At 43.5% G+C, this 13,171-nt stretch overlaps 1 protein-coding gene and 1 long non-coding RNA gene across 4 annotated transcripts in view; one reads left to right on the top strand and one right to left on the bottom strand.

Annotated features, from left to right (window-relative positions):
* Positions 1-221: 221 nt before the first annotated feature.
* Positions 222-12,172, bottom strand: LOC123456727. Its single transcript, XR_006634642.1, has 2 exons — positions 12,077-12,172; positions 222-929 (listed from the first exon to the last, which is right to left on the bottom strand). It is a non-coding gene; the product is annotated as an uncharacterized LOC123456727 (long non-coding RNA).
* Positions 12,173-12,389: 217 nt separating this feature from the next.
* Acot9 (acyl-CoA thioesterase 9) overlaps positions 12,390-13,171 on the top strand; it is a 69,052-nt gene continuing 68,270 nt past the window's right edge. For 2 of the 3 annotated variants that reach the window (XM_045140978.1, XM_045140979.1), the window contains exon 1: positions 12,390-12,520. In XM_045140978.1, coding sequence (XP_044996913.1) covers positions 12,501-12,520 — 20 coding nt within the window. In that variant the 5' untranslated portion in view covers positions 12,390-12,500. The remainder of the gene's footprint in view (positions 12,521-13,171) is intronic. The other variant, XM_045140980.1, reaches the window with a different exon arrangement.

A 13,171-nucleotide genomic window follows, 5' to 3' on the forward strand; every position in this document is an offset into this window, starting at 1 on the left:
AAAAAAAAAAGAAGAAATGGGGCTAGAGAGATGGCTCTGCAGTTAAAAGCATTTGCTTGCAAAGCCTGATTGCCTGGGTTCAATTCCCCAGCACCCACATAAAGCCATGCACAAAGTAGTGCATGTGACTTGAATTCATTTGCAGAGGTGGGAGGCCATGCATGCCCCTTTTTTCTCTCTCTCCTCACCTTCCTCTTAAATAAATATTTTCTTTGACTCAATTACATTTGAGAATTTATTGTCTTTTCTTTTATAAAACAGGGTTAGCTCTTCAAGACAGGTTTAACTCAAACTACTGGAGGCAAGCAACACTTCCACCTCAGTTGTCCTGGAAGCTCGGCTTACAGGCCTGGGCCATTTCCTTTGCTTCTTGGTTTCCTGAGTTGTTTCTTCAGAAATCAAATGCCTTAGTCAACTCTTCAGGGGGCACGGGGCACCATTCAAGTGATCCAAGGGGGCCTTCAGAACGTGTCAGTTCCGACTTGCTCCAGACATATGAATCTTCCTCCCCTGGGTACAACTCAGGGTCCTCATAAGTCTCCAGGTCAGAACCATCAGGCTCACTTCCTGTCAGAGGTGGATCCTCAGAAGAGCTTGAGACACACGGAGTTCCTTCTTCAAATCTGGATGCCAGGCCATCCTTCATCAACACCGTCGATTTCATCTGGTGTGTGCCACACGTTCCTGCACAGTCCTCCTTCCCCTTCGCTCCTGAGGTTCCGGGGGTGTCCCGCAAGCACTTCTCTGCCCCTATAGGAATGGGACTGGGGACTCCATCTCCATTCTTCTGGAGCACATCCTGCATGGAAGGCGGAGTAGTGTTGTTTCCAGTGACGCACGGGTTCATTTCTGCAGATGTTTTCTTTTCCAGGCTGATGTCTGCTCAGAGATGGGAAGATGCTCAGTGGCTTGTGGTGCAGACCTGTGAACTTTGAAGCAGAAGCTGCTCTATTAAATAAATATTTTTAAAAACATTTTATTTATCTACTTATTTGAGACAGAGGGAGAGAGAGAAAGAGAGAGATAAAGAGTGAGAATGGGCACACCATGGCTCCAGACACTGCAAACGAACTCCCAACACATGTGCCACCTTGTGCATCTGGCTTACGTCAGACCTGGAGAGGAGAATTGAACCTAGGTCTTTAGTCTTCACTGGCATATGCCTTAACCGCTAAGCCATCTCTCCAGCCCTGGTTCACTTTTAAAATATTTATTTAAGGCTGGAGAGATGGTTTAGCGGTTAAGCCATTTGCCTGCAAAGCCTAAGGACATCATTCAACTCCCCAGAATCCATGCACAAGGTGATGCATGTGCACAAGGTGGTATAAGTGTCTGGAGTTCATTCGTTGGCAGTGGCCAAGGCCCTGGAATGCCAATTCTCTCTGTCTCCCTCTCTCGATCTCACACACAAAAGGCATGTGGTAGCACATGCCTTTATTTTTTTTTGTTGTTTATTTTATTTATTTATTTGAGAGTGACAAACGGAGAGAGAAAGAGGCAGAGAGAGAGAGAGAGAGGAGAGTGGGCACGCCAGGGCTGCTTAGCCACTGCAGACTAATTCCAGATGCATGCGCCCCCTTGTGAATCTGGCTAATGTGGGTCCTGTGTAATCGAGCCTCGAACCGGGGTCCTTAGGCTTCACAGGCAAGCGCTTAACCGCTAGGCCATCTCTCCAGCCCAGCACATGCCTTTAATCCCAGCACTTGGGAGACAGAGGTAGGAGAACTGCTGTGAGTTCAAGGCTACTCTGAGATTACAGAGTGAGTTGCAGGCCAGTCTAGGCTAGAAAGAGACCTTACCTCAAAAAAAATTTTGAAAAAGAAACAAAATATCTACTTGGAAAATAAAAATATGAAGAGATAATTTACTCAAAATGATATAAGGAGCATAAATAAGCACATGAAAATATGTTCATTGTCACTGGTCATTAGGGAAATGTAATAAATAAATGACATAACTATTATATACCTAATTTTTTAAAAAATAGCTAAATTAGAAAATATGACAATAACAATTCCTGTGAGCATTGAGAAAAATTAGATTTCTCATATATTGCTTTTGGAAATATAAATGATTCAACAAACTCACTTTTGAACATTTATATCAAAGGAATAAAAATTACCTTTTAGGGGCTGAGGAGATGGCTCATTGGTTAAAGGTACTTGCTTGCAAGCCTACCAGCCTGAGAAGATAGCTCAGTAGTTAAAGGTGCTTGCTTGCAAGCCTGCTGGCCTGAGTTTGAGTCCTTTGCACCCATGTAAAACCAGATACAAAGTGGTACATGTGTCTGTAATCCCACCTCATGCCTATGACTATGGAAGCAGAGCCAGGAGAATTCAAATGCTTGTGGGCCAGCTAGATTGGAGCATGCAGCAGCCAAACAGAAGAAGCTCCTGTATCAAAGATACACCCTGAGATGTTCTCAGACCTACATACCACACACACACACACACACACACACACAAATTGTAAAAATTTTACACTAAAATCTATCTGTGAACACTTATGGTAGCTTTGTTTGTGTCTTAGTCCATTTGGGCTGCTATAACAACAGAGACCAGGTGGTTTAAATGGCATTCATTCTTCATAGTTCTAGAGGCCAAGAAGTCCAGATTCAAGGTACAACCAGATCCACTGTCTGATGAGTGCCCACTCCTCAGTTTGCAGATGGTCATCTTTTTGTTGTGCCCTACAAGATACTGAAGAGTGAAAAGCAAGCTCTGTGGTCTCATTTGCCTTTTGCTTTTTTTGTGTGCTGGAGATTGAACCTAGGGCCTGGTGAATGCTAAGCACTGTCCTATCACTGGGCCAGCCACCCTTTGATCTCTTCTCACAGAGCACTAATCCTGAAGATGGCTTCACCCTCATGATCTAATAATTACCTTTCAAACACCCTATTTCTAAATACCATCACTGTAAGGATTAGAGTTCAGCACATGAATTTAGAAAGGGAACACAAACATTCAGTCTGTAGCAATTTGTAATAGTGAAAAGTTGGATACAAGAATGTCCCATAAAATCAGTATGGAGCCTAACATGGTGGCGCACACCTTTAATCCCAGCCAAGGTAGGATTGCTGTGAGTTTGAGGCCAGCCTGAGACTACATAGTGAATTGCACATATACAATCAGTATGGAGACTCCTAAAGAAGATGAAACTAGATCTACCATGTGATCCAGCTATACAACTCCTGGGCATGTACCCTAAAGACTCCACTCTAATACAGAGATACTTGCTCTGTTTACAATAGCTAGGAACTGTAATAAGCCCAGATGGCCATCAACTGGTGAATGGATAATGAAGATGTGTTACATATACACAGTGGAATTCTACTCAGCAGTAAGAAAAAATGAAATTTGCAGGAAAAAGGATGAGCTAGAAAAAATTGTAAGTGAGGTCACACAGGCACAGAAAGACAAACGTCTCATGTACTCTCTCATCTGCAGTGCCTAACTGGGATCAGTTAGAGATGAGCTCAAATAGTAGCCAGCACCAGGAATATGGGCATAAAACTACAATGAGACCAGGAGAGAGAAGAACTAAGGAGAGAGGAGAGGAGGAATTATTTGACAGGTTAGGGGAGGGACAGACTATCAGGAGTGGGAGAGGTAAGGGGTAAGGAGAGTTTAAAGGGAATTACAAAAAAAAGTTAAGACAACATGAATCAGTTCCACAGAAATCCTCATTTTGACTAGTATTCTACAAGATATAACTGCTAATAAAGGGGGAGGAGGGAGAATCTGGACAGAAAGTGGAAAAAGCTTAACCTTAAAGCCAGGGACTCGGGGCTGGAGAGATGGCTTAGCAGTTAAAGAGCTTCACTGCAAAGCCTAAGGACCCAGGTTCAATTCCCTAGTACCCATGTAAGCCAGATGCACAAGGTAGTGCATGGTCTGAAGTTTGTTTGCTGTGGATGGAAGCACTGGTATGCCAATTCTCATTCTCTCTGTCTCTCTTCTAGTCCTCTCTCTGCTTACAGATAAATAAATACATATTAAAAAATAAATTATGGGCTGGAGAGATGGCTTAGTGGTTAAAGCACTTGCCTGCAAAGCCAAAGGATCCAGGTTCAACTCCTCAGTACCCATGTAAGCCAGATGCACAAGGGGGCACATGCATCTGGAGTTCGTTTTCAGTGGATGGAGACCCTGACACACCCATTTTCTCTCTGTCTATATCCTCTCTCTCTCTCTGCATGCAAATAAACAAATAATAAAATGAAATAAACAACAACAGCAGGGATTCTGGCTAGTAAATCCCAGCCCAGAATTGGGTTGCCCTCCACTTTGAGCTGTTGGCCAGGGAGAATCAGGAAGACCCCCAAAACAATGTGGGGCTTTGCCAAAACACTTGATTACCTGTCAGAGGTAAGAGGTAAGATCCTATTGCCAAAGACACCACAGGCTGTGGTCACAGAACATCAGAATATTATGCTGGAACTGAAAGAGAAACAAACTAGCTCCCTCCTGGCTAGCCCTCATAGAGCTGGAAAGCCCTATGGGAGCCACTGGAGGACAATGGTCACCAACAGCATGAATAAGCAGGGGACCCTGCAGACTATAAAATCAGCCAGCTGAACAAGAAGTACACATGTGTGCAATAGTGGCACACAGCCTCTGCTGGTAACCAACTGTTCTCTGATTGGACATGAGGCCCACTTAGTGGGAGAGAGCTCATACCTGGTCCTGGAAACCAAGTCAGATTCCCAGAGTCAAGAAGCTCATATACTTTGGAGAGAAGACACAACTGCTCTCTGGAGAGGAAGAATGGGCTTGCACACCAAAAGCCTCTCAAACAACTATGCACAGCCCCCTTTAACCTAAGCTGCTCTCACTCTTTGTTGGAGAATCTGTTTTATTTTCCAGATGGTAGAGAAAATGGAGGATAGCCAAGATCAATCAATAAGACAAAAATAAAGCCAATTGTCCACCATGAGTTGTGCCACCTCTACCATATCTGCCAGGGCCCAGGAGAAATGGCATAGGAAGAGGTAACATGAATAGTGTTCTTACTACTGGCCTGAAAACAAGCTCCAGGGTGATGGTGACAGACATGGTGATCAAACAAATCCTATCAAAAGCAGAAATCCAGAGGCTGAAGTGAACTCAACACTAAATCAGACTGCCAACAGGCCTGCCATGGATCAGGGAACATTTTGGAAGAGGAGACACAAAGATTGTTAGAGCCACAGAGTGGGCAGGAAGACCCTGAGGTATGGTTCTCCCACTATCCCATAGGGACTGACTAAGGCCTTCATGACCCCACAGTGAATACCATACACTGAGGAGGGACCTCAGGGTAATGGGAGCCAGGGTGTGGGGATATAATAGTATATTCTGGGCTGGAGAGATGGCTTAGCTGTTAAGGTATTTTCCTGCGAGGCCTAAGGACCCTGTTTCAATTCCCCAGTTCCCATGTGAGCCAGATGTACAAGGTGGTGCATGTGTCTGGAGTTTGTTTGCAGTGGCTAGAGGCTCTGGTGCTCCTATTCTCTCTATCAGTCTCTCTCTCTGAAATAAACAAACATATAAATAAAATATTTTTAAAAGAATATATCCTGTTTCCATATATATATATGTAAAGTAAAGTCCCTTAATAGTTAAATAAACCATGGCAGCTAGGGAGGTGGCTCAGTGATTAAAGGTTTGCAAAGCCTGCCAGCTAGGGTTCATTCTCCCCTGCAAAGCCAGATGTATAATGTTGCACGTGTCTGGAGATCTTTTGCAGTGGCAAGAGGCCCTGGTGCACCCACATGCTCTACCTCACTTCTTTCCCTCTCTCAAATAAGTAAATAAATAAAAATATTTATAAAAAAATAAACCATGGCCCATTCAATACCATGCGATTGCATTCACAAATTACACAAAAGGCCTATGTGGGGGTGGCCTGGGGTGATCGCTCAGGCAGTAAAGTGAAAGCGTGCAAGCATGAGGGCCTGCATTTGGATCACCAACACACATACAAATGCAGGCAGGTGTGGCGATCCACTTGTAATTTTTTTATTTTTTTGAGGTAGGGTCTCACTCATGTCCAGGCTGTCTGGGAACCCACTCTGTAGCCTAGGCTACCCTTGAACTACTACTACTACTACTACTATCTCAGCCTCCTGAGTGCTGGGATTAAAGATGTTAAAGATGTGTGCCACCATGCCCTGCTTCACTGGTAATCTTAACGATCAGGAGGTGCAGACAGGTCAAGCTAGCTAGCTAGACTAATCAAATCAGTGAGCCCTGAATTCACTAAGAGACATTGTCTCAGTAAATAAGGTAGTGGATGACTGGGTAGGCACCTGAACTTGAACTCTGGCCTCCACATGCATGCACATCTATGTACTTGTATACCACCCCTCCACATATACATGTTCAAAAGGCCTATAGGCACACACAAGAACATAAGGTATATCTCAAGGGCATTATGATGTGCAAAACACCAGCCCCAAGAAATCCTATATTATTTCATTTATATGGAATTATCAGAATGACAAAATTGTGGGCTGGAGTAATAGCTTCATGGTTAAGGCACTTACCTGAAGAGCCAAAGGACGAAGGTTCAATTCTCCAGTACTCATGTAAGCCAGTTGCACAAGGTGGCACATGTGTCTGGAGTTTGTTTGCAGTGGCTGGAGGCCCTGGCACACCCATTCTCATTCTCTATCTCTATCTCAAATAAATAAATAAATAAATAAATTTTTAAAAGAATAACAAAATTACAGAGTAGAAAAATTAAAATTAATAGCTGTTATTGTGACAAGGGTAGAAGTTGTGAGACTATAAAGGGATAGCATGAGGAAGATCTTTGTGGTAATGGAATAATTTTATATTTTGATAGCAGTGGTTATTACCTGAATTTACTTGGGATACAATGATATTGAATTATATCCACACTTTATACCAGTATCAATTTCCTATTTCTGATATTATGATGGAGCTATATATGTGTAGGTATATTGTGGTGGTTTGAATAGAATAGGTGGCCCCCAATATATTCAGTTATTTGTTTGTAGTTTGCATTTGTAGCCACCTGTTGGAGGCAATGGGTGACCTTAAGGTGTGGTGGTGGGTTTCAGATTTCAATTTAAAGATATGCAAAATGTGCCTAGCTGGAGTTCCTGAAGTGTGCTGTAGCTTTTGACCTTTAGGCTTGTATTTCTCCCTCTCTGTTTGGGCCTGTGAAGGCAGGCCATTTTCTTCTGCCATTATGGAACTTGCCCTGGATCTGTAAGCTTCAATAAATCCCTTCCTCCATAACTGTGCCTGGTCTGGAAGTTCATCTCAGCGAACCTGAATCTGTCTGCTACATATATGTATGTACATATATATGCATGTATGTGTGTATGTATATATATATGTATGTATGTATATATATATATACATACATATATATGTATGTATATATATATATACACACACACACACACACACATACATATATACACACACACACACATACACACACCCTTTAGGTACTATTTTTGTAATTTTCTGGGAATCAGTTATTTGAAAGTAAAATTCTAAAATTGCTTCACATGATCAAGTGCATGTGAATCCTTTCTATGATATGAGTCCTGGCACAAATGTACTTCTATGGGTTAGACACTTGGTGATCCTTGAGCTAAAGAATGGCAGCGCTGAAACTTCCACTGGCCAATCAGGGTGTCATTGAGGCTACAGTGATGATCTATTTCTCAGTTACACTAGTAGTGGCTGGTTTGGTATGGAAAAAAAGGATAACAAGTAGAAAAAATGGATGTAGAATGAGAAATAAATAGAAGATAGCCTGTTGTTGAAGAAGGTAGATTATCTTAGAGGAAAGGCAGACATGGTCAGGTTAGAAAGTGAATAGATGATTAGGAATGGGTAGGAGAGACACCTACTGACTTTTTGTTTGTTTGAGGCAGGGTCTCACTCTAGCCCAGTCTGACCTGGAACTCACCCTGTAACCCAGGCTGGCCTCAAACTCATGGTGATCTTACATGTACACAATGAATTTTGATGCCATTCAACACAATTACCGTCTCTTGTCCACTTTTCGTATATCATTGAAACATATATGTTGAAATTGACGCACTGAAATCAAATGTCCTATCCAAAAACAGCTTGTCATTTCATGTCACTAATATTACACGTTTTTAAATGTTTGTCATTTTTCTTGCTCATTTTTTTTGAGGCAAGCCCAACTGACTTCCTTTTTATGTGAGAGTGAGAAAGAGACAGAGAATTGGCGCGCCAGGGCCTCCAGCCACTGCAGTCAAACTTCAGACGTGTGCCACCTTGCACTCTTGTATCACTGTGCATCTGCCTTATGTGGGACCTGGAGAATTAAACTTGAATCCTTAGGCTTTACAGGCAAGCTCCTTAACTGCTAAGACATCTTTAGCCTTGCTCTTTATTTTATTTTTTTGAGGTAGGGTCTCTTTCTAGCCCAGGCTAGAGAGAGAATTCATTATGTGTGTCAGGGTGACCTTGAACTCACAGTGATCCTCCTAACTCTTCCTCTAGAGTGCTGGGATTAAAGGTATATGCCACCACACTCAGCTTTTCTTGATCTTTTATATATATAATATATATATATAATTATATATAATAAAAAATTTATATATAAATATATGTCATTGGGTCATTGGGAGCATGCTCTTGAATAGTAGATTGGGACCCTAGACCCTTGACCTTTTCTTTCTTCCACTGAGTCATCTTTCCAGCCCACTCCCCCTTTTGTGTGTGCATGTGTGTGTGTGTGTTCTTACACACAGATGCACCCACACTGTGCAGAAGGGCAGGCCAGAAGAGAATGTCAGATATCCTCCTCTATCTCCCACCCACATATTTACTTGAGACATATTCTTTCACTGATTGGGCAAAACAGACCCACATACTTATTTAGTAAACACTCTTATCTGCCAAGCCATCTCTGTAGCTCCAGTCTTTCCCTTTTTAAAGTTGTTTATTTCAAGCATTTTGTCATAGCAATAAAAAAGCTTATCAATAGGCTGGATTTAGCATCTGTTGGAATAAAAGAGTGTAATACGAATCAGTTTCCATTGTTCAATTTTGGGGAAAATACTTTTCCATTATCATTTATTGTTTCCCTCTAGCTCCCTGCCCACCTCCTTTATTCTGGATCCTTTCCCCCTCCTCTTTGGCATTAAGGTTAAAATCTAGTGTCTCACACAAGTGAAACAAACACTGTACCTGTGAAATAGCATCCTCAGCCACTCCCCCCTTTTTGTTTACTTTATTTTAGGACAGTCTTACTGTTGCAGTCAGCTCTGTGTTGCTGCATAAAAAATACAACCAAGAGCAGCTGTGGAAGAAAAGGGTTTATTTTGGCTTACGGACTTGAGGGGAAGCTCCATGATGGCAGGGGAAAACAATGGCATGAGCAGAGGGCGGACATCACCTCCTCACCAACCTCAGGTGGACAACAGCAACAGGAGAGTGTGTTAAAACAATGGCAAGGGGACACTGGCTATAATACCCTAAGCCTGCCCCCAACAATACACTGCCTCCAGGAGGCCTTAATTTCCAAATCTCCATCACCTGGGAACCTAGCATTCAGAATACCCAAGTTTATGTGGGACACCTCAATCAAACCAGCTCACTCACTAAGCTGCCCAAGCTGGCATTGAACTTGCCTCAGCTTCAGAGTACCTGGGAATTCAGTCATGTGCCACCACAGTGGATTATTCTGGATCCTTTTGTATGAGTCATATCATTCAGGAAATATGCTAATTTTAAAAATGTAGTTTCTGTACCTTGTCAAATCATAGCATAAGTCCAAAGTTAAAAGGTGATGACAAGCCAGGTGTGGTGGTGCACGTCTTTGACTTCAGCACTTGGGAGGCAGAAGTAGGAGGATCACCATGAGTTCGAAGCCACCCTGGGAATATATAGTGAATTCCAGGTCAGCCTGGGCTAGAGTAAAACTTTACCTCGAAAACAAACAAACAAAAATGTTGATGACATAGTTTTCCAAGAGAATTCTCTATGATACCACAAATCCTGCAGCACAAAAATGATTGCTCATGATACTTGATTGAACTACATAATACTTGATTGAAGTGAAAATATTATTATATTTAATTATTTTATATTTTATTTTTACTTATTTGAGAGAGAGAAAGAGAGAGAACGGGAGTGCCAGAGCCTCTAGGCACTGCAAACGAACTCCAGATGCATGTGCCCCCTTACGCATCTGGCTTACGTGGGTCCTGGAGAGTTGAACCAGGATCCTTTGGCTTTGCAGGCAAATGTTTAGCCTCTAAGCCATCTTTCCAGCCCTCATTATTTTATTATTTTATTTTTTTTGAGGTAGGGTCTCACTCTGGTCCAGGCTGACCTGGAATTAACCATGTAGTCTCAGGGTGGCCTCGAACTCATGGTGATCCTATCTCTGCCTCCCGAGTGCTGGGATTAAAGGCGTGTACCACCACGCCCGGCTATTTTATTTTTTTTAAATAATTTATTTATTTCTTTGAGAGAGAGAGAAGCAGATAGAGAGGCAGAGGGAGAGACAAACACACACTCACCAGGGCCTCCAGCCACTGCAAATGAACTCCAGATGCATGTAGCACCTTATGCATCTGGCTTCTGTGGGTACCGGGGTATCGAACCTGGGTACTTGGGCTTCGCAGGCAGGTGCCTTAACCACAAAGCCATCTCTCCAGCCCTCATTATTTTATGTTGTTATTCTGCTTGTAATAATGACATTCACAATATATCTGTCAATGCATGATCAGGTGCTTTTATATTTTAATAATACATGTGATACTATGTCATCCTGAGAACATATAAAAATAGAACTACTGGAACAGAACAGGTAAACAAAAAGGCATGTTGTTAAATCTGCATGTATGAACAATGACTTTCTCCATTATTCAACTGTTGCATGTTTTCTGCCTGGTTTTGTGACCAGTTTTCCTTCCATTTCTATCCAAAACGTGATATAGCATAAATGCTCTATAATAGCAACAATCATAACATACAGAAATAAGATTTGCTAAGCTATTTTAAGAATTTTATGCAGAATACCAATGGAGATAGAGACACAGATTAATTCGAGGCTGGCTAGGTTTAACAGGTTGTCCAAGTAAAGAGACACTTCTCTCTAAACAGCACCTGCAGTGGCCATCTATGGGGTTGGTTACTTAGTAATTATGCTTTAAGAAAATGCTTCACATACCCACGTTTAGGTACTTGTGGAAATAGCCAATTTAGTAGATTGTAACTCAGCATCTTGTCATGGGTTGTAGAGAGGAAATTCCTAGTAAGACCTAGCACATTTGACTGTTTAGGATTGTGTCACGGTGCTTGGCCCTGAAAATTCATGCTGTCTTTTTTTCTCTCTCTCTTTTTTATTTTTGTCCTGATTTGTGAACCTTGACCTTTAGGCATCCTAGTAGACAAGCATCCTACCACTTAGCTATATTCACAAACCTCTTTTCACTTTTCTTTCTTTCTTTTTTTTTAATTTTTTATTTATTTATTTATTTTGAGAGCAACAGACACAGAGAGAAAGACAGATAGAGGGAGAGAGAGAGAATGGGCGCGCCAGGGCTTCCAGCCTCTGCAAACGAACTCCAGACGCGTGTGCCCCCTTGTGCATCTGGCTAACGTGGGACCTGGGGAACAGAGCCTCGAACCGGGGTCCTTAGGCTACACAGGCAAGCGCTTAACCGCTAAGCCACCTCTCCAGCCCTCTTTTCACTTTTCATTGTTAGATAGAGCTTTGCTGAGTTCCCCAGGCTGGCCTTGAAGTCAGTCTGTAGCCTAGGCAGGCTTGGAATTTTGTGATTTTTCTGCCTCATCTTTCAGAGTAGGTAGGACATGGTAGGTATGTGTTTGGCTTGAAAATTCCCTCCTATCTGTTCAATTGAGAATTCAGTAAAAAAAATATATATATATATATATATTTTTTTCCGTTTATATATTTATTGAGATAGGGTCTCACGTTCTAGTGTTGGCGTGTACTACTCTTTTGGAAAGCTGCTCAGGAGGTGTCTGAATAAAGTCAAGGTCAAGACTGAGTGGAATCTATGCGCAAGGGTCAAGCAAGCAAACAGGACAGAGGAGGGCCTCACCTCTAGGTCACGCCAAACGGAGTGCAGCGGTTCACTAGCTTCTCATTCGTAACAATGGCGCGAAGAAGACTTCACACAACACACCCGACGCAGCTGAGGGGGAAGTACCACAGAGATGGAGTCTAGCCACCGCCAATCAACAGGCAGGGACTGCCTTACCCAAGCGTGATAGCCCCGCCCTCTTGGCGTGACGTCCCGCCCTCGGACAGGCTTCACGCAAAAGGCGGGGGACGCGCTTGACCCGGACCCCGGCTCGATCCCGCCCGCGGCTCGTTCCGGCCCCGGCTTCCTCCCGCCCCGGCTCGCTCCGGTCCCCGCTCGCGCCCGCGCCCGCGCCCGCGCAGGCGTTTACGTCTTCTGTCACCTCAGTTTCCCTCAGCTGACTAGCACGCGTGGCTATCCTAGGGCCCGGCAGTCAAGAACCATGAGGCGGGCAGCACTGCGGTAGGTAGTCGGGCGTGGAAGGGTCTGTCAGGGCGCTGTACCGAGGTGCCCACGCCCTTCTTCGGAGCGCCGAGCAGGCTGTGAGGAAGAAGCCGTGGGCGGGACGAATATCGCGGGTATTTGGGCCTTGAGGAAAGGGCGCGTGCTCACCATCACCGGACATGGGCCCACAGGGCTAGAGAGTCCTGGGCACGCCGCTCCACTTTAGCGACAGACACGGAGTTTGATGTGTAGAATTTTTGTTTGTTTGTTTGTTTGTTTGAAGCGGTATCTAACTCTAGCCCACACTGGCCCGGAACTCTGTAGCACAGGTTGGCCTCGAATCCAAGGGCGATCCTTCCTAACCAAGCCTCCCTAGTGCTGGGATTAATGGCGTGGGTCCCAACACCCGTACCGAAAGTAGCACTTTTAAGGAAGTTGGGTGTTCCCCTAAAATTCTTTTCTCCTTGCTCATCAGGGGTGCAGATGGAAACCTTTAGGGTAGCCCCTTGTCAGAAAGCTCGTATTTGGAATAATGTCTTGCCCCTCCAAGCCTTTGCTCTTGTCTGATCATTTTTGGGATCAAGGACTTGACACACTTGGAATCTGATTTAAGTTTATTGCCACGTGGGCCAAGATTGCAAGATACCTTTAGGCTCTCAAAATAGTAGC

The sequence above is a fragment of the Jaculus jaculus genome, chromosome X (genome assembly GCF_020740685.1).
Source record: "Jaculus jaculus isolate mJacJac1 chromosome X, mJacJac1.mat.Y.cur, whole genome shotgun sequence".
Taxonomy (NCBI): Eukaryota; Metazoa; Chordata; class Mammalia; order Rodentia; family Dipodidae; genus Jaculus; species Jaculus jaculus.